Here is a 19,925-nt window from a genome sequence, read left to right on the forward strand (position 1 = left end):
TAGAAAATTTGTGGGCAGAACTGAAAAAGCATGTGTGAGCAAAGAGGCCTACAAACCTGACTCCGTTACACCAGCTCTGTCAGGAGGTGTATTGTGGGAAGCTTGTGGAAGGCTACCCGAAACGTTTGACCCAAGTAAAACAATTTAAAGGTAATGCTACCAAATACTATGAGTGTATGTAAACTTCTGACCCACTGGGAATGTGATGAAAGAAATAAAAAGGTGAAATAAATAATTCTCTACTATTATTCTGACATTTCACATTCTTAAAATAAAGTGGTGACCATAACTGACCGAAGACAGGGAATTTTTACTGGGATTAAATGTCAGGTATTGTGAAAAACTTAGTTTAAATGTATTTGGCTAAGGTGTATGTAAACTTCCGACTTACACTTACTTACAGTTGGTCTCAGCATGTTAGCAAGTGTACAGTTGAAGTCTGCATACAAGTTTACATACACCTTAGCCAAATACATTTAAAATCAGTTTTTCACAATTCCTGACGTTTTGCACCAAAGTACGTTCATCTCTAGGAGACAGAACGAGTCTCTTTCCTGAGCGGTATGACGACTGCGCGGTCCCATGGTGTTTATACTTGTCTACAGTTGTACAGATGAACGTGATACCTTCAGGCGTTTGGAAATTGCTCCCAAGGATGAACCAGACTTCATCCTGCAATTTTTTTTTCCTGAGGTCTTAGCTGATTTCTTTTGATTTTCCCATGATGTCAAGCAAAGAGGCACTGAGGTTGAAGGTAGGCCTTGAAATACATCCACAGGTACACCTCCAATTGACTCAAATGATGTCAATTAGCCTATCAGAAGCTTCTAAAGCCATGACATCATTTTCTGGAATTTTTCAAGCTGTTTAAAAGGCACAGTCAACTTTCTAACCCACTGGAATTGCGATACAGTGAATTATAAGTGAAATAATCAGTCTGTCATAATAATAATTAACCATTTGTAGTAGCACCCCCCCCACACACACACACACACACACACACACGTACGTATAGAGTAACAATCCTAGTCAGGCATATGATGTATCTGAGCTATGTACAGTAGCATGTTACATGAGTACGGGCTGATGACACTAGTTCAGAGAACCAATAGTGTAAAGGCCAAGCCTAGCTATCCCTGTGAGCCGTGTCAGATGTTTATGCTCTTCATTCCCATTCAATATGACCTTAACTTTAAGGACATAACAGCTAAGAGATTTCAAATAGACCTATGACTTGAACCCATGAATTACATGGCAAAAATGGCAAAAACTAAATCAGCGAGACCTCTCTTAACTAAATCGTAAAAAGAATGTGGCCAAATCCGCTACCTCTATTTGAAGTATTTAAAAGTATTTTTTTTTAACTTCCTATAAATAGCCAAAACTATTTTCAAATACTTACAGTACCAGTCTAAAGTTTGGACACACCTACTCATTCAAGGGTTTTTCTTTATTTTGACTATGTTCTATATTGCAGTGAAGAGGTGACTCCGGGATGCTGCAAAGTTGCAAAGAAAAAGCCATATCTCAGACTGGCCAATAAAAAGAAAATATTAAGATGGGCAAAAGAACACAGACACCGGACAGAGGAACTCTGCCTAGAAGACCAGCATCCCAGAGTCGCCTCTTCACTGTTGACATTGAGACTGCTGTTTTGTGGGTACTGTTTAATGAAGCTGCCAGTTGAATACTTGTGAGGCGTCTGTTTCTCAAACTAGGCACTCTAATGTACTTGTCCTCTTGGTCAGTTGTGCACCGGGGCCTCCCACTCCTCTTTCTATTCTGGTTAGGGCCAGTTTGCGCTGTTCTGTGAAGGGAGTAGTACACAGCATTGTACGAGATCTTCAGTTTCTTGGCAATTTCTCGCATGGAATAGCCATCATTTCTCAGAACAAGAATAGACTGACGAGTTTCAGAAGAAAGGACTTCGTTTCTGGCCATTTTGAGCCTGTAAATCGAACGCACAAATGCTGATGCTCCAGATACTCAACTAGTCTAAAGAAGGCCAGTTCTATTGCTTCTTTAATCAGGACAACAGTTTTCAGCCATGCTAACATAATTGCAAAAGGGATTTCTAATGATCAATTAGCCTTTAAAATTATAAACTTGGATTAGCTAACACAACGCGCCATTGGAACACAGGACTTGCTGATAATGGGCCTCTGTACGCCTATGTAGATATTCCATTAAAAAAATTGATTATTGATTTTTTTAATCAGCCGTTTCCAGCTACAATAGTCATTTACAACATTAACAATGCCTACACTGTATTTCTGATCTATTTGATGTTATTCAATGAACAACAAAAAAGTGTTTTTCTTAAAAATAAAAAAGACAATTTTAAGTGACCCCTAACTTTTGAACGATAGTGTACATTTTATATTTGAGATTCTTCAAAGTAGGCACCCTTTGCCTTGATGACAGCTTTGCACACTCTTGGCATTCTCTCAACCAGCTTCATGAGGTAGTCACCTGGAAAGCATTTCAATTAACAGGTGTGCCTTGTTAAAATTTGTGGAATTTCTGTCCTTACTGCATGAGCCAATCAGTTGTGTTGTAACAAGGTAGGGGTGGTATACAGAAGATAGGGCCAGCTGTGCCACCAGAGACCCTGGGTTCGCGCCCAGGCTCTGTCGCAACTGGCCGCGACCGGGAGGTCCGTGGGGCGACGCACAATTGGCCTAGCGAGTTAAGGAGGGCTTGGCCGGTAGGGATATCCTTGTCTCATCGCGCACCAGCGACTCCTGTGGTGGGCCGAGCGCAGTGCACGCTAACCAAGGTTGCCAGGTGCACAGTGATTCCTCCGACACATTGATCCTGCTGGCCTCCGGGTTGGATGCACGCTGTGTTAAGAAGCAGTGCGCCTTGGTTGGGTTGTGTATCGGAGGACGCATGACTTTCAACCTTCGTCTCTCCCGAGCCCGTACGGGAGTTGTAGCGATGAAACAAGATAGTAGCTACCAAAAGCAATTGGATACCACGAAATTGGGGAGAAAAAGGGGTAAAAATTCAAACAAATAAAATAAAATGTTTGCAATGTGTACCCCTGGTGCCGATGACGGGGATGTCGATTAAGGTAGCCTCCCACACCGCTCTGATACAGAGGGGTTGGGTTAAATGAGGAAGACACATTTCAGTTGAACTACTGACTAGGTATCACCTTTTCCCAATGTACTCATTAGCATTAACACGGAACAAAAATATAAACGCAACATGTAAAGTGTTGGTCCGATGTTTCATGAGCTGAAATATAAGATCACAGAAATGTTCCATACGCACAAAAAGCTTATTTATCTAAATGTTTGTGCACAAATTTGTTTACATGCCTGTTTGTGAGCATTTCTCCTTTGCCAAGATAATCCATCCATCTGACAGGTGTGGCATACCAAGAAGCTGATTAAACAGCATGATCAGTACACAGGTGCACCTTGTGCTGGGTGCATTAAAAGGCCTCTAGGGAATTTGGCAGTATGTCCAACAGCCCTCACAACCGCAGACCACGTGTAATGGTGCCGTGTGGGTGAGCAGGTTGCTGATGTCAACGTTGTGAACAGAGTGCCCCATGGTGGCGGTGGGATTATGGTATGGGCAGGCATAAACTACAGACAACGAACACAACTGCATTTTATTGATAGCAATTTGAATGCACAGAAATAAAGTGACGAGATCCTGAGGATACATATCTGTTTCTCAAATGACTGCCTCGCCTGGTTCACCAACTACTTCTCTGATAGAGTTCAGTGTGTCAAATCGGAGGGCCTGTTGTCTGGACCTCTGACAGTCTCTATGGGTGTGCCACAGGGTTCAATTCTCGGGCCGACTCTCTTCTCTGTATACATCAATGATGTTGCTCTTGCTGCTGGTGATTCTCTGATCCACCTCAACGCAGACGACACCATTCTGTATACTTCTGGCCCCTCCTTGGACACTGTGTTAACTAACCTCCAGACGAGCTTCAATGCCATACAACTCTCCTTCCGTGGCCTCCAACTGCTCTTAAACGCAAGTAAAACTAAATGCATGCTTTTCAATCGATCGCTGCCCGCACCTGCTCGCCTGTCCAGCATCATTACTCTGGACGGCTCTGACTTAGAATACGTGGACAACTACAAATACCTAGGTGTCTGGTTAGACTGTAAACTCTCCTTCCAGACTCACATTAAGCATCTCCAATTCAAAATTACATCTAGAATTGGCTTCCTATATCGCAACAAAGCATCCTTCACTCATGCTGCCAAACATACCCTCGTAAAACTGACCATCCTACCGATCCTTGACTTCGGTGATGTCATCTATAAAAAATAGTCTCAAACACTCTACTCAACAAACTGGATGCAGTCTATCACAGTGCCATCCGTTTTGTCACCAAAGCCCCATACACTACCCACCATTGCGACCTGTACGCTCTCGTTAGTTGGCCAAACCCACTAGCTACAGGTTATCTACAAGTCTCTGCTAGGTAAAGCCCCGCCTTATCTCAGCTCACTGGTCACCATAGCAGCACCCACTCGTAGCACGCGCTCCAGGAGGTATATTTCACTGGTCACCCGCATAGCCAATTCCTCCTTTGGTCGTCTTTCCTTCCAGTTCTCTGCTGCCCATGACTGGAACAAATTGCAAAAATCTCTGAAGCTGGAGACTCACATCTCCCTCGCTAGCTTTAAGCACCAGCTGTCAGAGCAGCTTACAGATCACTGCACCTGTATATAGCCCATCTGTAAACAGCCCATCTACCTACCGCATCCCCATACTGGTATTTATTTATTTATTTTGCTCCTTTGCACCCCAGTATCTCTACCTGCACATTCATCTTCTGCCGATCTACCATTCCAGTGTTTAATTGCTATATTGTAATTACTTCGCCACCATGGCCTATTTATTTCCTTAACTTACCTCATTTGCACTCACTGTATGTAGACTTTTTGTTTTCTTTTGTTCTACTGTATTATTGACTGTATGTTTTGTTTATTCCATGTGTAACTCTGTGTTGTTGTATTTGTCGAATTGCTACGCTTTATCTTGGCCAGGTCGCAGTTGCAAATGAGAACTTGTTCTCAACTAGCCTACCTGGTTAAATAAAGGTGAAATAAAAATAAATAAATCTGTATTCCCAGTCATGTCAAATCCATAGATTAGGGCCTAATGAATTTATTTAAACTTGACTTATTTCCTCATATGAACTGTAACTCAGTAAAATCTTAGAAATTGTTTCATTTTGAGTGAATTCAATGGGATTTTACATGTACTTGTTAGCATTGCTAACCTTCGGATGACAGAGTATCAGTGGGGTTTGTATACAGCGCCCCTTGTGTTCAGTACCGGTACTACCAAATATCCCAATATGGCACAAGGTCAGTATGAAGGTACACCTGTCTGGATACCGCATAAGCTTACTGAGTTCTCATAAATTGTTATGCAAAAGAGCAATTGTCCATGAAATATGGTTCAAATGTTGATTTCTTACATTGTGAAAATAATGACACATGACAATGGCCCCAAATGATCAGAGAGGGGTGGCAGGTAACCTAGTGGTTAGAGCGTTGGACTAGTAACCAAAAGGTTGCAAGATCAAATCCCCGAGCTGACAAGGTAAAAATCTGTCCTTCTGCCCCTGAACAACTTAGTTAACACACTGCCTAGGCTGTCATCGAAAATAAGAATTTGTTCTTAACTGACTTGCCTAGTTAAAGGTTAAATAATATTTTTTTTAAATAATAATATTATTTTTTTCCCCCCCATCCTATTTATTGAATATTGGTTATCAATGTAGATTCATATCTAGTTCAAACATAGATTTTATTCTTTATGGTTTCCATTCTGTGATTGAACTGTAGATCTTATCTGGATCTGATCCTTCACTGAAACAAACTAAGTGACAACTAGCTCTCATCGTGTGCACACTACCCATTTCAGCCCTTCACTCACACGACTTGGCTATGTTTGGCCTTTCACTAGGGAGCTTAGCTTGGCTACATTTGGCCTTTCACCAGGGAGCTTAGCTTGGCCTTTCACCAGGGAGCTTAGCTTGGCCTTTCACCAGGGAGCTTAGCCTTTCACCAGGGAGCTTAGCTTGGCCTTTCACTAGGGAGCTTAGCTTGGCCTTTCACTAGGGAGCTTAGCTTGGCCTTTCACTAGGGAGCTTAGCTTGGCCTTTCACTAGGGAGCTTAGCTTGGCCTTTCACCAGGGAGCTTAGCTTGGCTTTTCACTAGGGAGCTTAGCTTGGCTTTTCACTAGGGAGCTTAGCTTGGCTTTTCACTAGGGAGCTTAGCTTGGCTTTTCACTAGGGAGCTTAGCTTGGCTTTTCACTAGGGAGCTTAGCTTGGCTTTTCACTAGGGAGCTTAGCTTGGCTTTTCACTAGGGAGCTTAGCTTGGCTTTTCACTAGGGAGCTTAGCTTGGCTTTTCACTAGGGAGCTTAGCTTGGCTTTTCACTAGGGAGCTTAGCTTGGCTTTTCACTAGGGAGCTTAGCTTGGCTAACTGCTCGGTAAACACGGTACATGTGTCAGTTTTACAGACGTGCAAACAGGACTGGTAGGGATTCAGAACCGAATCACCAGAGACTACACTAGCGTATGGTACTGGGTTGGTGTAACTGATTGATGATTATACAGAAGTTCTGTGTTGCCATGCCAATGTAGAGGAAGTCACTGAGGTCAGGCTACAGAACTTCACACCACTTGAACAGCAGAAGAAGAGAAAAATAACATCCTCATGCTGACTAAGCTAAAATATCTCGTAAAAAAAGGAAAAGAAGAAGCAGATCTCGATTAAAAGGAACACGTTTTCACATTATCTTGCATTTTGTGGGAACTAAATACAAACAGGCCTATCAGAAACAGTATTTAGTCAAGTCTGCAGATGTTGGCTACAAACGTTTTGAGAATACAAACAAATGTCATGGTGGAGCATTCAATGCCGACATGGATGATCGTTTGCCTGAATTTGTAGTGTACATCAACACCATCATCACAGAAACCCTAGACCCACTCCAATTCACATACCGCCCCAACAGATGACAATCTCTATTGCACTCCATAATGCCCTTTCCCACTTGGACAAAAAGGAACACCTATGTGAGAATGCTGTTCATTGACTACAGCTCAGCGTTCAACACCATAGTGCACTCAAAGCTCATCACTAAGCTAAGGACCCTGGGACTAAACATCTCCCTCTGCAACTGGATCCTGAGCTTCCTGACGGGCCGCCCCCAGGTGGTAAGCGTAGGTAACAACACATCTGGCAACCTCATCCTCAACACATGGGCCCTCGGGGGTGCGTGCTTAGTCCCCTCCTGTACTCCCTGTTCACTGAGTGGCCAAGCATGACTCCGACACTATCATTAAATCTGCAGACAACAACTGTGGTAGGCCTGGTCCCCGACAACAATGAGACCACCTATAGGGAAGAGGTCAGAGACCTGGCATTGTGGTGCCAGGACAACAACCTCTCCATCAGCGTGATCAAGACAAAGGAGATGTTCGTGGACAACAGGAAAAGGAGGCCCAAGCACACTCATTGACTGGGCTGTAGTGGAGCAGGTTGAGAGCTTGAAGTTCCTTGGTGTCCACATCAACAAACTATCATGGTTCAAACACACCAAGTTGTGAAGAGGGCACAACAATGCCTATTCCCCCTCAGGTGACTGAAAAGATTTGGCATGGGTCCTCAGATCCTCAAAAAGTTATACAGCTACACCATCAAGAGCATGGCTGCATCACCGCCTGGTATGGCAAATGCAAGGTGCTACAGAGGGTAGTGCGTACAGCCCAGAACATCACTGGGGCTACGTCCTGGATGGCAGGAAGCCTCTATACCAGGCGGTGTCCGAGGAAGGCCCTAAAAATTGCCAAAGACTCCAGCCCCCATTGTCATAGACTGTTCTCTCTACTTCTGCACGGCAAGCGGTACCGGAGTGCAAGTCTAGGTCCAAAAGGCTTCTTAAACCTCTTAAGGATCTCTACAGATCGGTGTCCCACCCTCGGGACGGTTGAGCTAATGTGCACTAATGTGATTAGCATGAGGCTGTATGTAACAAGAACATTTCCCAGGACATGTCGGATGTTGGCAGAAAGCTTAAATTCCTGTTAATCTAACGGCACTGTCCAATATACAGTAGTTATTACAGTGAAAGAATAACATGCTATTGTTTGAGGAGAGTGCACAGTTATGAACTTGAAAAGTTATTAATAAACCAATTAGGCACATTTGGGCAGTCTTGATACAACATTTTGAACAGACATGCAATGGTTCATTGGATCAGTTTAAAACGTTGCACATACACTGCTGCCATCTAGTGGCCAACATCTCAATTGCACCTGGGCTGGAATAATACATTAGGGTCTTTCTCTTGCATTTTCAAAGATGGTACAAAACAAATACAAAGAAAACAGTTGGATTTTTCTTTGTATTCTCTTTTCCCAGATCTAATGTGTTATACTCTCCTACATTCATTTCCACAAACTTCAAAGTGTTTCCTTTCAAATGATATCAAGAACATGCATATCCTTGCTTCAGGTCCTGAGCTACAGGCAGTTAGATTTGGGCATGTCATTTTAGGCGAAAATTGGGGGAAAAGGGGGTGGATCCTTTAGAGGCTTTTAACAGCTTCTACCCCCAAGCCATAAGACTGATGAACAGCTAATCAAAATGGCCACCGGACTATTTCATTGACCCCAGCTCCCATTCTTTTTTTCCCTTTACACTGCTGCTACTTGCTGTTTATTTATTATCTATGCATAGTCACTTTCCCCCGACCTACATGTACATATTACCTCAATTACCTCGACTAACCTGTACCCCCACACTGACTCGGTACCAGTACCCCCTGTATATAGCCTCAATATTGTTATTTTTTATTATTTCTTTACTTTATTTAGTAAATATTTTCTTAAAACGGCATTGTTGGTTAAGGGCTTGTAAGTAAGAAGGTCTACTGCACCTGTTTATTCGGCACATGTGACAAATACAATTTGATATTAGTTAGGCATGGCATGAGTTAGGCATGGTTCTGCAGAGGGCACAGCTGCCCTGCCTTGTCCTTCCTCCAGTCACTATGATGCCAAAATGGATGGTTGTTTGCAGGGCAATGCAGAGCCTAGACCAGGTAAATGGAGGGTTGTTTGCAGGGCAACGCAGAGCCTAGACCAGGTAAATGGAGGGTTGTTTGCAGGGCAACGCAGAGCCTAGACCAGGTAAATAGAGGGTTGTTTGTAGGGCAATGCAGAGCCTATATCAGGTAAATGGAGGGTTGTTTGCAGGGCAATGCAGAGCCTAAATAGAGGGTTGTTTGCAGGGCATGGCAGAGCCTAGACCAGGTAAATGGAGGGTTGTTTGCAGGGCATGGCAGAGCCTAGACCAGGTAAGGTGGTGAGGCTCTGATACACAACACTTAAAAGGGAGAGCCCAAGATTATTACGCTCCGTCTCAGGTTACAACCTGCCACAGGAAGTAAATACACTGGAGGGAACCCTCATGGTAAACCACTTACCTTACATCATATGTGAGAGAAAGTACAGCACTACAGCTTAGAACTAGTGTATTCCTCAGTCAGTCTAGCTTTTAAAATATGTCGTCCTTCACAGGGTTAAAGTTAGTCAAGGTCCCTGACCTTTCACCTCTAACCCATGGGCACCAGGTCAAGGCATGTTGACTCTGACCTGCTAAGAGGGGACTGACCTGTGAAGGCAGGTCAGCAAGTTATCATACCATTACCAGATACCTGAGCTTGGAGGCCAGAGAAGAGTGTGTGGGTGGTAGGAGAAAAGTGCACCGGGTGGTAGGAGAAAAGCACACACACACACAGGATAAGGCTACTTATAGCAGGCCCAACATAGTAAGTCCCTTTACAACGTAGTGTTTGACATTTCATCCCGTCAGTAGAGGATGCCTGGTTATTCTTTAAAAGTGCCTTCCTCACCATCTTAAATAAGCATGCCCCACTCAAAACATATTTAGAACTAAGAACAGCCCTTGGTTCATTCCAGACCTGACTGCCCTTGACCAGCACAAAAACATCCTGTGGCGTTCTGCATTAGCATCGAATATATAGGAACAAATATACACAGTCAGTTAAGAAAGCAAAGGCTAGCTTTTTAAAAACAGAAATTCTCATCCTGTAGCACAAACTGCAAAAAGTTGAGCCACTGAGGTCCATGGAGAATAAGAGCAGCTCCTCCCAGCTGCCCACTGCACTGAGGCTAGGTAACACGGTCACCACGATAAATCTACGATAATCGAGAATTTAAATAAGCATTTTTCTACAGCTGGCCATGCTTTCCACCTGGCTACCCCTACCAACAGCTCTGCACCCCCCATAGCAACTTCCCAAGCCCCCCCCCCCCACTTCTCCTTCACCCAAATCCAGATAGCTGATGTTCTGAATGAGCTGCAAAACCTGGACCTGTACAAATCAGCCGGGCTAGAAAATCTGGACTAGAGGTCAACCGATTAATCGAATGGCCGATTAATTAGGGACGATTTCAACTTTTCATAACAATCGGTAATTTTGGACGACGATTGTTTTGTTGTTGTTTTTTTATATTTATTTAACCAGGCAAGTCATTTAAGAACACATTCTTATTTTCAATGACGGCCTTGGAACAGTGGGTTAACTGGTCTAGGAACAGTGGGTTAACTGGTCTAGGAACGGTGGGTTAACTGGTCTAGGAACACTGGGTTAACTGGTCTAGGAACACTGGGTTAACTGGTCTAGGAACACTGGGTTAACTGGTCTAGGAACACTGGGTTAACTGGTCTAGGAACACTGGGTTAACTGGTCTAGGAACACTGGGTTAACTGGTCTAGGAACACTGGGTTAACTGGTCTAGGAACAGTGGGTTAACTGGCCTAGGAACGGTGGGTTAACTGGCCTTGGAACGGTGGGTTAACTGGCCTTGGAACGGTGGGTTAACTGCCTCGTTCAGGGGCAGAACGACAGATTATTACCTTGTCAGCTCAGGGATTCAATCTTGCAACCAACGGTTAACTAGTCCAACGCTCTAATCACCTGCCTCACGAGGAGCCCACCTGTTACGCGAATGCAGTAAGAAGCCACGGTAAGTTGCTAGCTAGCATTAAACTTAATCAATCATAATCACTAGTTATAACTACACATGGTTGATGATATTACTAGTTTATCTAGCGTGTCCTAAGTTGCATATAATCGATGCAATGCGCATTCGCGAAAAAGGACTGGCGTTGCTCCAACGTGTACCTAACCATAAACATCAATGCCTTTCTTAAAATCAATACACAGAAATATATACTTTTAAACCTGCATATTTAGCTAAAAGAAATCCAGGTTAGCAGGCAATATTAAGCAGGTGAAATTGTGTCACTTCTCTTGCGTTCATTGCACGCAGAGTCAGGGTATATGCAACAGTTTGGGCTGCCTGGGTAATTGCAAACTAATTTGCCCGAATTTTACGTAATTATGACATAACTTTGAAGGTTATGCAATGTAACAGGAATATTTAGATTTATGGATGCAACCCGTTAGATAAAATACGAAACGGTTCCGTATTTCACTGAAAGAATAAAGTCTTAAATAAGTCTTGTTTTCGAGATGATAGTTTCCGGATTCGACCATATTAATGACCTAAGGCTCGCATTTCTGTGTGTTATGTTATAATTAAGTCTATGATTTGATAGAGCAGTCTGACTGAGCGATGGTAGGCACCAGCAGGCTCATAAGCATTCATTCAAACAGCACTTTCGTGCGTTTTGCCAGTAGCTCTGCTGTTTATGACTTCAAGCCTATCAACCCCCGAGATTAGGCTGGTGTAACGATGTGATGTGAAATGGCTAGCTAGTTAGCGGGGTGCGCTCTAATAGCGTTTCAAACGTCACTCACTCTGAGCCTTGGAGTGGTTGTTTCCCTTGCTCTGCATGTGTTCCTGGTTCGAGCGCAGGTATGAGCGAGGAGAGGGACGGAAGCTATACTGTTACACTGGCAATACTAAAGTGCCTATAAGAACATCCAATAGTCAAAGGTTTATGAAATACAAATGGTATAGAGAGAAATAGTCCTATAATTCCTACAACCTCAAACTTACCTGGGAATATTGAAGACTCATGTTAAAAGGAACCACCAGCTTTCATATGTTCTCATGTTCTGAGCAAGGAACTTAAACGTTAGCTTTCTTACATGGCACACATTACTTTCTTCTCCAACACTTTGTTTTTGCATTATTTAAACCAAATTGAACATGTTTCATTATTTACTTATTACAAATACATTTTATGTATTTATTATTATTATTATTATTTTTATTTTTTTTATATTTTTTTATTTTAAATCGGCCGATTAAATCGGTATCGGCTTTTTTGGCCTCCAGTCATCGGTATCGGCGTTGAAAAATCAGAATCGGTCGACCTCTAATCTGGACCCTCTTTAAAATTATCTGAAACAATTGTTGCAACCCAATTACTAGCCTGTTCAACCTCTCTTTCATATCGTCTGAGATCCCTAAAGATTGGAAAGCTGCTGCGGTCATCCCCTCTTCAAAGGGGGAGACACTCTAGACCCAAACTGTTACAGACCTATATCTATCCTATCCTATCTCTAAGGTCTTCGAAAGCCAAGTTAATAAACAGACCACTGACCATTCCAAATCCCACCGTACCTTCTCCGCTATGCAATCTGGTTTCCAAGCTGGTCATGGGTGCACCTCAGCCACGCGCAAGGTCCTAAACGATATCATAACCGCCATCGATAAAAGACAACTGTCAAACACCGCATTCTTATCGGCAGACTCAACCGCCTTGGTTTCTCAAATGACTGCCTCGCCTGGTTCACCCACTACTTCTCAGATAGAGTTCAGTGTGTCAAATCGGAGGGCCTGTTGTCCGGACTTCTGCCAGTCTCTATGAGGGTGCTACAGGGTTAAAAAAAAAATTCTCCTCATTTTGTCTGTCATAGTTGAAGTGTACTGATGATGAAAATTACAGGCCTCTCATCTTTTTAAGTGGGAGAACTTGCACAATTGGTGGCTGACTAAATACTGTTTTGCCCCACTGTATGTGGACAACTACAAATACCTAGGTGTCTGGTTAGACTGTAAACTCTCCTTCCAGACTCACTTTATGCATCTCCAATAAAAATTAAATCGAGAATCGGCTTCCTATTTCGCAACAAAGCCTCTTTCACATATGCTGCCAAACATACGCTCGTAAAACTGACTATCCTACCGATCCTCGACTTCGACAATGTCATTTACTAAATAGCCTCCAACACTCTACTCAGCAAACTGGATATAGTCTATCACAGTGCCATCCGTTTTGTCACAAGGCCCAATATGGCTCAGTATGGTGACCAGTGAGAGCATACCCACCACTGAGACCTGAATGCTCTCGCTGGCTGGCCCTCGCTTCATATTCGTCGCCAAACCCACTGGCTCCAGGTCATCTATAAGTCTTTGCTAGGTAAAACCCCGCCTTATCTGAGCTCACTGGTCACCATAGCAACACCCACGCACTCCAGCAGGTATATTTCACTGGTCATCCCCAAAGCCAACTCCTCCTTTGGCCGCCTGTCCTTCCAGTCCTCTGCTGCCAGTGACTGGAACGAATTGCAAAAATCACTGATGCTGGAGACATATCTCCCTCACTAACTTTAAGCATCAGCTGTCAGAGCAGCTTACCGATCATTGCACCCTTACACAGCCTACCCAACTACCTCATCCCAATATTGTTATTTATCTTCTTCCTCTTTCGCACCCCAGTATCTCTACTTGCACATCATCTGCACACCTATCACTCCAGTGTTAATGCTAAATTATAATTATTTTGCCACTATGGCCTATTTATTGCCTTACCTCCCTAATCTTACTACATTTACACTCACTATATACACATTTTTTCTATTGTGTTATTTACTGTATGTGTGTTTATCCCATGTGTAACTGTGTTGTTTGTGTCGCACTGCTTTGCTTTATCTTAGCCAGGTCGCAGTTGTAAATGAGAACTTGTTCTCAACTAGCCTACCTGGTTAAATAAAGGTGTTCTCAACTAGCCTACCTGGTTAAATAAAGGTGTTCTCAACTAGCCTACCTGGTTAAATAAAGGTGTTCTCAACTAGCCTACCTGGTTAAATAAAGGTGTTCTCAACTAGCCTACCTGGTTAAATAAAGGTGTTCTCAACTAGCCTACCTGGTTAAATAAAGGTGTTCTCAACTAGCCTACCTGGTTAAATAAAGGTGTTCTCAACTAGCCTACCTGGTTAAATAAAGGTGTTCTCAACTAGCCTACCTGGTTAAATAAAGGTGTTCTCAACTAGCCTACCTGGTTAAATAAAGGTGTTCTCAACTAGCCTACCTGGTTAAATAAATGTGTTCTCAACTGGCCTACCTGGTTAAATAAAGGTGTTCTCAACTGGCCACCTGGTCAAATAAAAGTTATTTTTTGTATGTTTTTAAATGTTTTTTTAAATGTTTTTTTTAAATTGCCAATACCCAAAACATCAAAATCAAGACGCAGTTTCTATTAGACAAAATAGTTGGCTGTATTCACCTTGCACCATTGAAGACTGCCTGACACTATATATAGGATAGGCTGCTATAGGAAATAATTAGAGCAGGATACCCTGGTGTGGCATAATGGGTCCTGGGTGGAGCTCTATACAGCTCTCTGACATACAGGGGAAGGAGGAAGAGGAGGAGGAAGAGGAGGAGGAGAAAGGGTAGAGGAGGGTGAAACGAATTAGACTTTTTATCAGGTTTCAAAGCATGCCATGATTGAAATTCATCACCTTGGGTGTGTCTATGCAATTCAGAATCAACTGTATCCTCCCTTCTCAAACACAATTCAGCAAACACACACAATCTCTATCCAGGTGGTTAGATACGGCTGCACAAGTCCCAAAAATATAAGCAGCTGTAAAAAGTTTTTGAATGTGTATCGAGTACAGTAGCCACATTCATATTTGTACAAGTCAAACAGACCTGGGTTACTATTCAACTAAAACCAGCATCCTCTACTTCTGCACTGTGATCAGGTCCAATAAGAGTTGGATAACGCTGCCAGTCTACATCTTGAAAAATGACACACACACACACACACACCTCTGAAGGCTGCTCTCTGACCAGCAAGTAAATCAGGAGGGATTACCAGCAGTAGCATCGGAGTAATCATGTCAGTGGACGGATTACACGCCTGACTCTTATCATACATATCTTACAAAGACCAGATTGCTTCCCGCCCAATTCTGCTTTTTCATCAGCAACCAACAGGACCCAAAATCAGGGAGGGAGGAGTGAACGAGAGAGGGTCAGAGGGGGGGTGCGCATGTGTATGTGTGTGTGTGCGCGCGTGTATGCGTGTGTGTGTGTAAGCGTGTGTGTGTGTGTGTGCGTAGTAGATTACTGTATGTCTGTGTATTATTCAGCAGTCAGTCATGTGTGTATAATGCCTGAACCTGTGTAACCATGCAAGGGTCAAGAAATATTGTGTGAACTCATCAAATAATAAAACACTGGGGTTGGGAGAAAGGGGAGAGAGAGAGAGAGAGACGGGCGGGGAGAGAGAGAGAAGAGAGAGAAGAGAGAAGAGACGGGGGGAGAGAGAGAGAGAGAGAAGACGGGGGGAGAGAGAGAGAGAGACGCGGGGGGAGAGGGAGAGAGAGAGACGGGGGAGAGAGAGAGAGACGGTGGAGAGAGAGAAGACGGGAGGGAGAGAGGAAGAGAGACGGGGGGAGAGAGAGAGAGAGAGACCGGGGGGAGAGAGAGAGAGAGAGAGCGGGGGAGAGAGAGAGGAGAGAGACGGGGGGGAGAGAGAGAGACGGGGGAGAGGAGCGAGACGGGGGGAGAGGCGAGACGGGGGGGAGAGAGAGAGAGAGAGACGGGGGAGAGAGAGAGACGGGGGAGAGAAGGAGAGGAGCGACGGGGGCGAGAGAGAGAGAGAGAGACGGGGGAAGAGAGAGAGGAGAGAGAGACAGGGGGAGAGAGAGAGCAGAGAGACAGGGGGAGAGAGAGAGAGAGAGACAGGGGGAGAGAGAGAGAGAGACAGGGGGAGAGGAGAGAGAGACCAGCTAATGAGATTAAAGAAAAACATACAGGAGGACAATGAGGAGTGGTTAGCCAATCAACAACCATTCCTCTTCAATTACACCAGTGAATGGAAGGGTTTCAATCCGTATGAGTTACTGTAGGGGTGGCGGTGGCCCCAGGAGTGGGCTGGTGGAAAGGAATCAAATGAGTTCGCCCAACTGTTCGGACTGGAAGTTCTATCACAAAAACAAAAAAAGTGTCTCCCCAGAATTGACAGGGATGTTAATGGTATCTTTCATCTTGGAACAACTGATATTAAGCACCGGATCACAGCATCTTCTCTAGGGTGACGGACATCTACAGAACCTTTCACTCAAAGAAATGGAACACGAGTACTGCTGTGATCAAATGTGACCATTCTTCAACTTTTGTTGGGAGGACCAACCTCCCCCCCAAAAAAAACCAGAGTAAAGCAACAGCCAGTATCTGCCTCGTGAGCAGCCGGGTATCTTCCAGACTTTCGATCTAAAGGGCATATTAGAGATGTTGTTACTAAGTCCAACCATCTACAGTACAACACACACCCTCTTTATTGGCTACTGTGACAGATTATAGCAGACGACTCTTAACCTGTGTAGGCCTGTATTCAATCAAAACAGTCAAACAAAATACTGGCGCGACTCAACTCAACGATTTACGATGGGACTTGAGCAGCGACTAGAGTGGGTGGACTGCAGCTCTGACGTCACATAAAATGACGTTTTTATCCAAAAAAGGACTTATTTCAGCACACAAGCCCGCAATTACACAGAACAATGTTTTGTTTGATTCTTTGGGTGTTGAAATCAGCTGTAAAAACAAATAATTATACTAGCCTTATACTGCAATGCAGGGCCTATAAAAGGGAGGACCAACACACACACACACACACAGTTTAAAAACAGAGATGTAACTCAAGACAATCGAGACGGGTTCTTGGTAGGAGGCCAGGCACCCGAAAACCACCACTTCTGGGTCAATACTACAATAAGGAGAGGATGGGCACGCCAGAAAGAACAACACATTGGGAATTCCTGCTCTGTAGCGTTGCCGTGGCGTTGCCGTGGTGTCAAAGCTTATAGGACAAGACTTTACATCACGTCGCCCTCATGCCAAGCAGTCAGTAGGTTACTTTGGGAACAAGAAAGTTATTACAAGTCAGTCAACTAAAAGACAGCCCACAGAAAACAATGACTGAATCGTAGCGATAGGAAACCAAACTAATTCAGTTTGAAATGAGTCCGTGGTATAGTAGTTACTATGTCATTACCGTTATGAAACCTAAGAGAAGGCACAGGATAACTTGAAATGATTCAAATTAAAACAGATTTATAATGACCATTCTGTTGGAATTAAGTGACTGTCTTCCTTGCTGGGTAAAACACTTCAACTCCAGCATGTTGAGATCAGTGTGCTCCGGGTAGGGGAGAGGCAGGTTCCAGGTAAAAACAGAAAAACCTGTTTGTGTTGCTCAAGCAGGTTAGGCAGGTGACAATACAGGGGGAAAGTAGAGGAAGTCGACTGATTTGACAGACTTTGTGAACAGATTAGGCCTGGGTTTGAATGAAGGGGTATCATACCTATCAAGGCTTGGAAGAGGTTGCTCTGAAAGATGTTGATGAGTCTTTCTAGTGACTGTCTGAGTTGTCTGTCTTCTGTCTGTCCAAGTTTCGTCTTGTATTCCTCCATGAGCAGTAAAGCTCGTTGAGCATCTGTAAACAAAACATATCAACAACCAACAAGGCAATGAGTAAATAAATGGCAACTACATTGATACATAATCAAATTTAAAGCAACAGGATTGATATAGGTTATGGGATTGATATAGGTTCTGTGATATCAACAGACTGGCTAAGGGTTTCATATTCGGTGACTGAGAGACAGTCAGGTGGCAGAATGCATTGGCAACAACTCACGTGTAATATGCAACATATGTGGCTCTGACTATCGCTATATTTGTTGCACGATTTCAGTTGATGTGGCAACACATGAGGTGGCAAAAAATATATATATATTCGTCTGCATTGGCCTGCTGTAGTTTGCTTTAGCTTGCTACAGCTATTGACATTCTGTAGCATATCGCTTTCAAAGCAGGCTGCCATTACATGTGATATCTTTCAGAAAACAGACGAATCGGGATTCTCACCTTTCTTTCGTATAGGCATGACAGCTCCCAAGTGCAGCAGGAAAAGTAGACGCAGGCACTGTTTCGTGCAGGCTAATGTTTGGTGTAGTAGCCTACACTCCCTTGCTTCAGATATCCTTTGCTACAGTTGCCAGAGGGGCAGAGCCAGGAGTTTACACCGTTTTAGCATGAACAGAAACTAGTCTCTTCTCTCCTCAAAAAACGCAATGTGCGCTATAGCTCCCGCCCGTTCAATAGACTACAAAAGGCACCGTTTTTTCTTACTGGACTATAAAACATGCAATGAATCCGATTTTTTTGGGTAGATTAAAGCCTATTCAGATGACCCGCCGTGAATGCCAATGTGACCAGCTTGTATCCCTGGCAGGGCTAACTGACAGGGTTCATTTAGGTTAGTGCCAGTAGAGACAGCGCAGGATTCCCGACACCAGTTTCCCACTAACAGCTATGTGAAACACTACTGTCGTGTGTCACGTTCGTATCTCCAATCAATTGTCATACACTAAACATAAACAAACCGGTTCTCAGCAAGCCCAGCTCTGTACGGTGCAATTCATTGAGCAGCCTGAAAATCTGAGAACATGTGCAGTGCAGTTCAAAGTGGCAGAAGAAACTGCGAGTAACGAATCCCAAAGTTCAGTCTGTGCATTTAGGGAGTAAAATCCTCTTTTTTGTTTCTGAGTGCTGAATTATTCGTTTCCCGCTCTCAAGCTTTTATCTATCTCGGTCCGGCAATATTTCCACAAGTCAAAGTTCCCTTGCTCGGCGCTCTCCCCTCCTCCTTCTTTCCACCAATGTATCAGGAATTCCAAACTTTCCTCCAAAATGGCGTCCGAAGTGTGGAATCGGATCACATGATCAACCTCTCGCCACCCAATGGTGTCGGTAGGCTACAGAGGAGCTGAGCTCGAAGAGTTTATTACAACAACAAAAACTTTAAACTGCTTTCAAAGGTCACTTTACATTGACTGGTCTCAAACCTATGTATACATACATGGTGTTGGCTCGGGTTTTACAGTGTTTTTTTTGAAGAGTGTCATTGTAGCCATAACATTGTTGCATAGACTAACAAAAGTTACATTGAAGCACACACAGGTTTTTCAGGAGGGCCAAACACATTTGGTTTAAATGAACTGTATTACTATGTAAATGTTTTCATTTGTTAATGTTCGAATACAAATAGTTGCATAGAGAGAATTGTAAAAACAGGGTGTTTGATGAGATTGTATTGTTGTTTTTTTGTGGCACTGCTTTGCTTTATCTTGGCCAGGTCGCAGTTGTAAATGAGAACTTGTTCTCAACTGGCCTACCTGGTTAAATAACGGTGTTCTCAACTGGCCTACCTGGTCAAATAACGGTGTTCTCAACTGGCCTACCTGGTCAAATAACGGTGTTCTCAACTGGCCTACCTGGTTAAATAACGGTGTTCTCAACTGGCCACCTGGTCAAATAACGGTGTTCTAAACTGGCCTACCTGGTTAAATAAAGGTGTTCTCAACTGGCCACCCGGTTAAATAAAGGTGTTCTCAACTGGCCACCTGGTCAAATAACGTTGTTCTAAACTGGCCTACCTGGTCAAATAACGGTGTTCTCAACTGGCCACCTGGTTAAATAAAGGTGTTCTCAACTGGCCTACCTGGTTAAATAACGGTGTTCTCAACTGGCCTACCTGGTTAAATAAAGGTGAAATTAAATGAGATAAAGATTAAACTATAGAGGACAGGCAATGAATTGGAAGTTTACACCCCTGACATGT

General features: G+C 43.6%; 1 protein-coding gene across 1 annotated transcript in view; it reads right to left on the bottom strand.

Moving 5' to 3' along the window:
* LOC109903054 (disks large homolog 1) overlaps positions 1-19,001 on the bottom strand; it is a 287,487-nt gene extending 268,486 nt beyond the window's left edge. The window contains 2 exon segments of the mRNA XM_031785507.1: positions 17,604-17,735; positions 18,170-19,001. Coding sequence (XP_031641367.1) covers positions 17,604-17,735; positions 18,170-18,188 — 151 coding nt within the window. The 5' untranslated portion in view covers positions 18,189-19,001.
* Positions 19,002-19,925: the final 924 nt, after the last annotated feature.

The sequence above is a fragment of the Oncorhynchus kisutch genome, linkage group LG13 (assembly GCF_002021735.2).
Source record: "Oncorhynchus kisutch isolate 150728-3 linkage group LG13, Okis_V2, whole genome shotgun sequence".
NCBI lineage: Eukaryota > Metazoa > Chordata > Actinopteri > Salmoniformes > Salmonidae > Oncorhynchus > Oncorhynchus kisutch.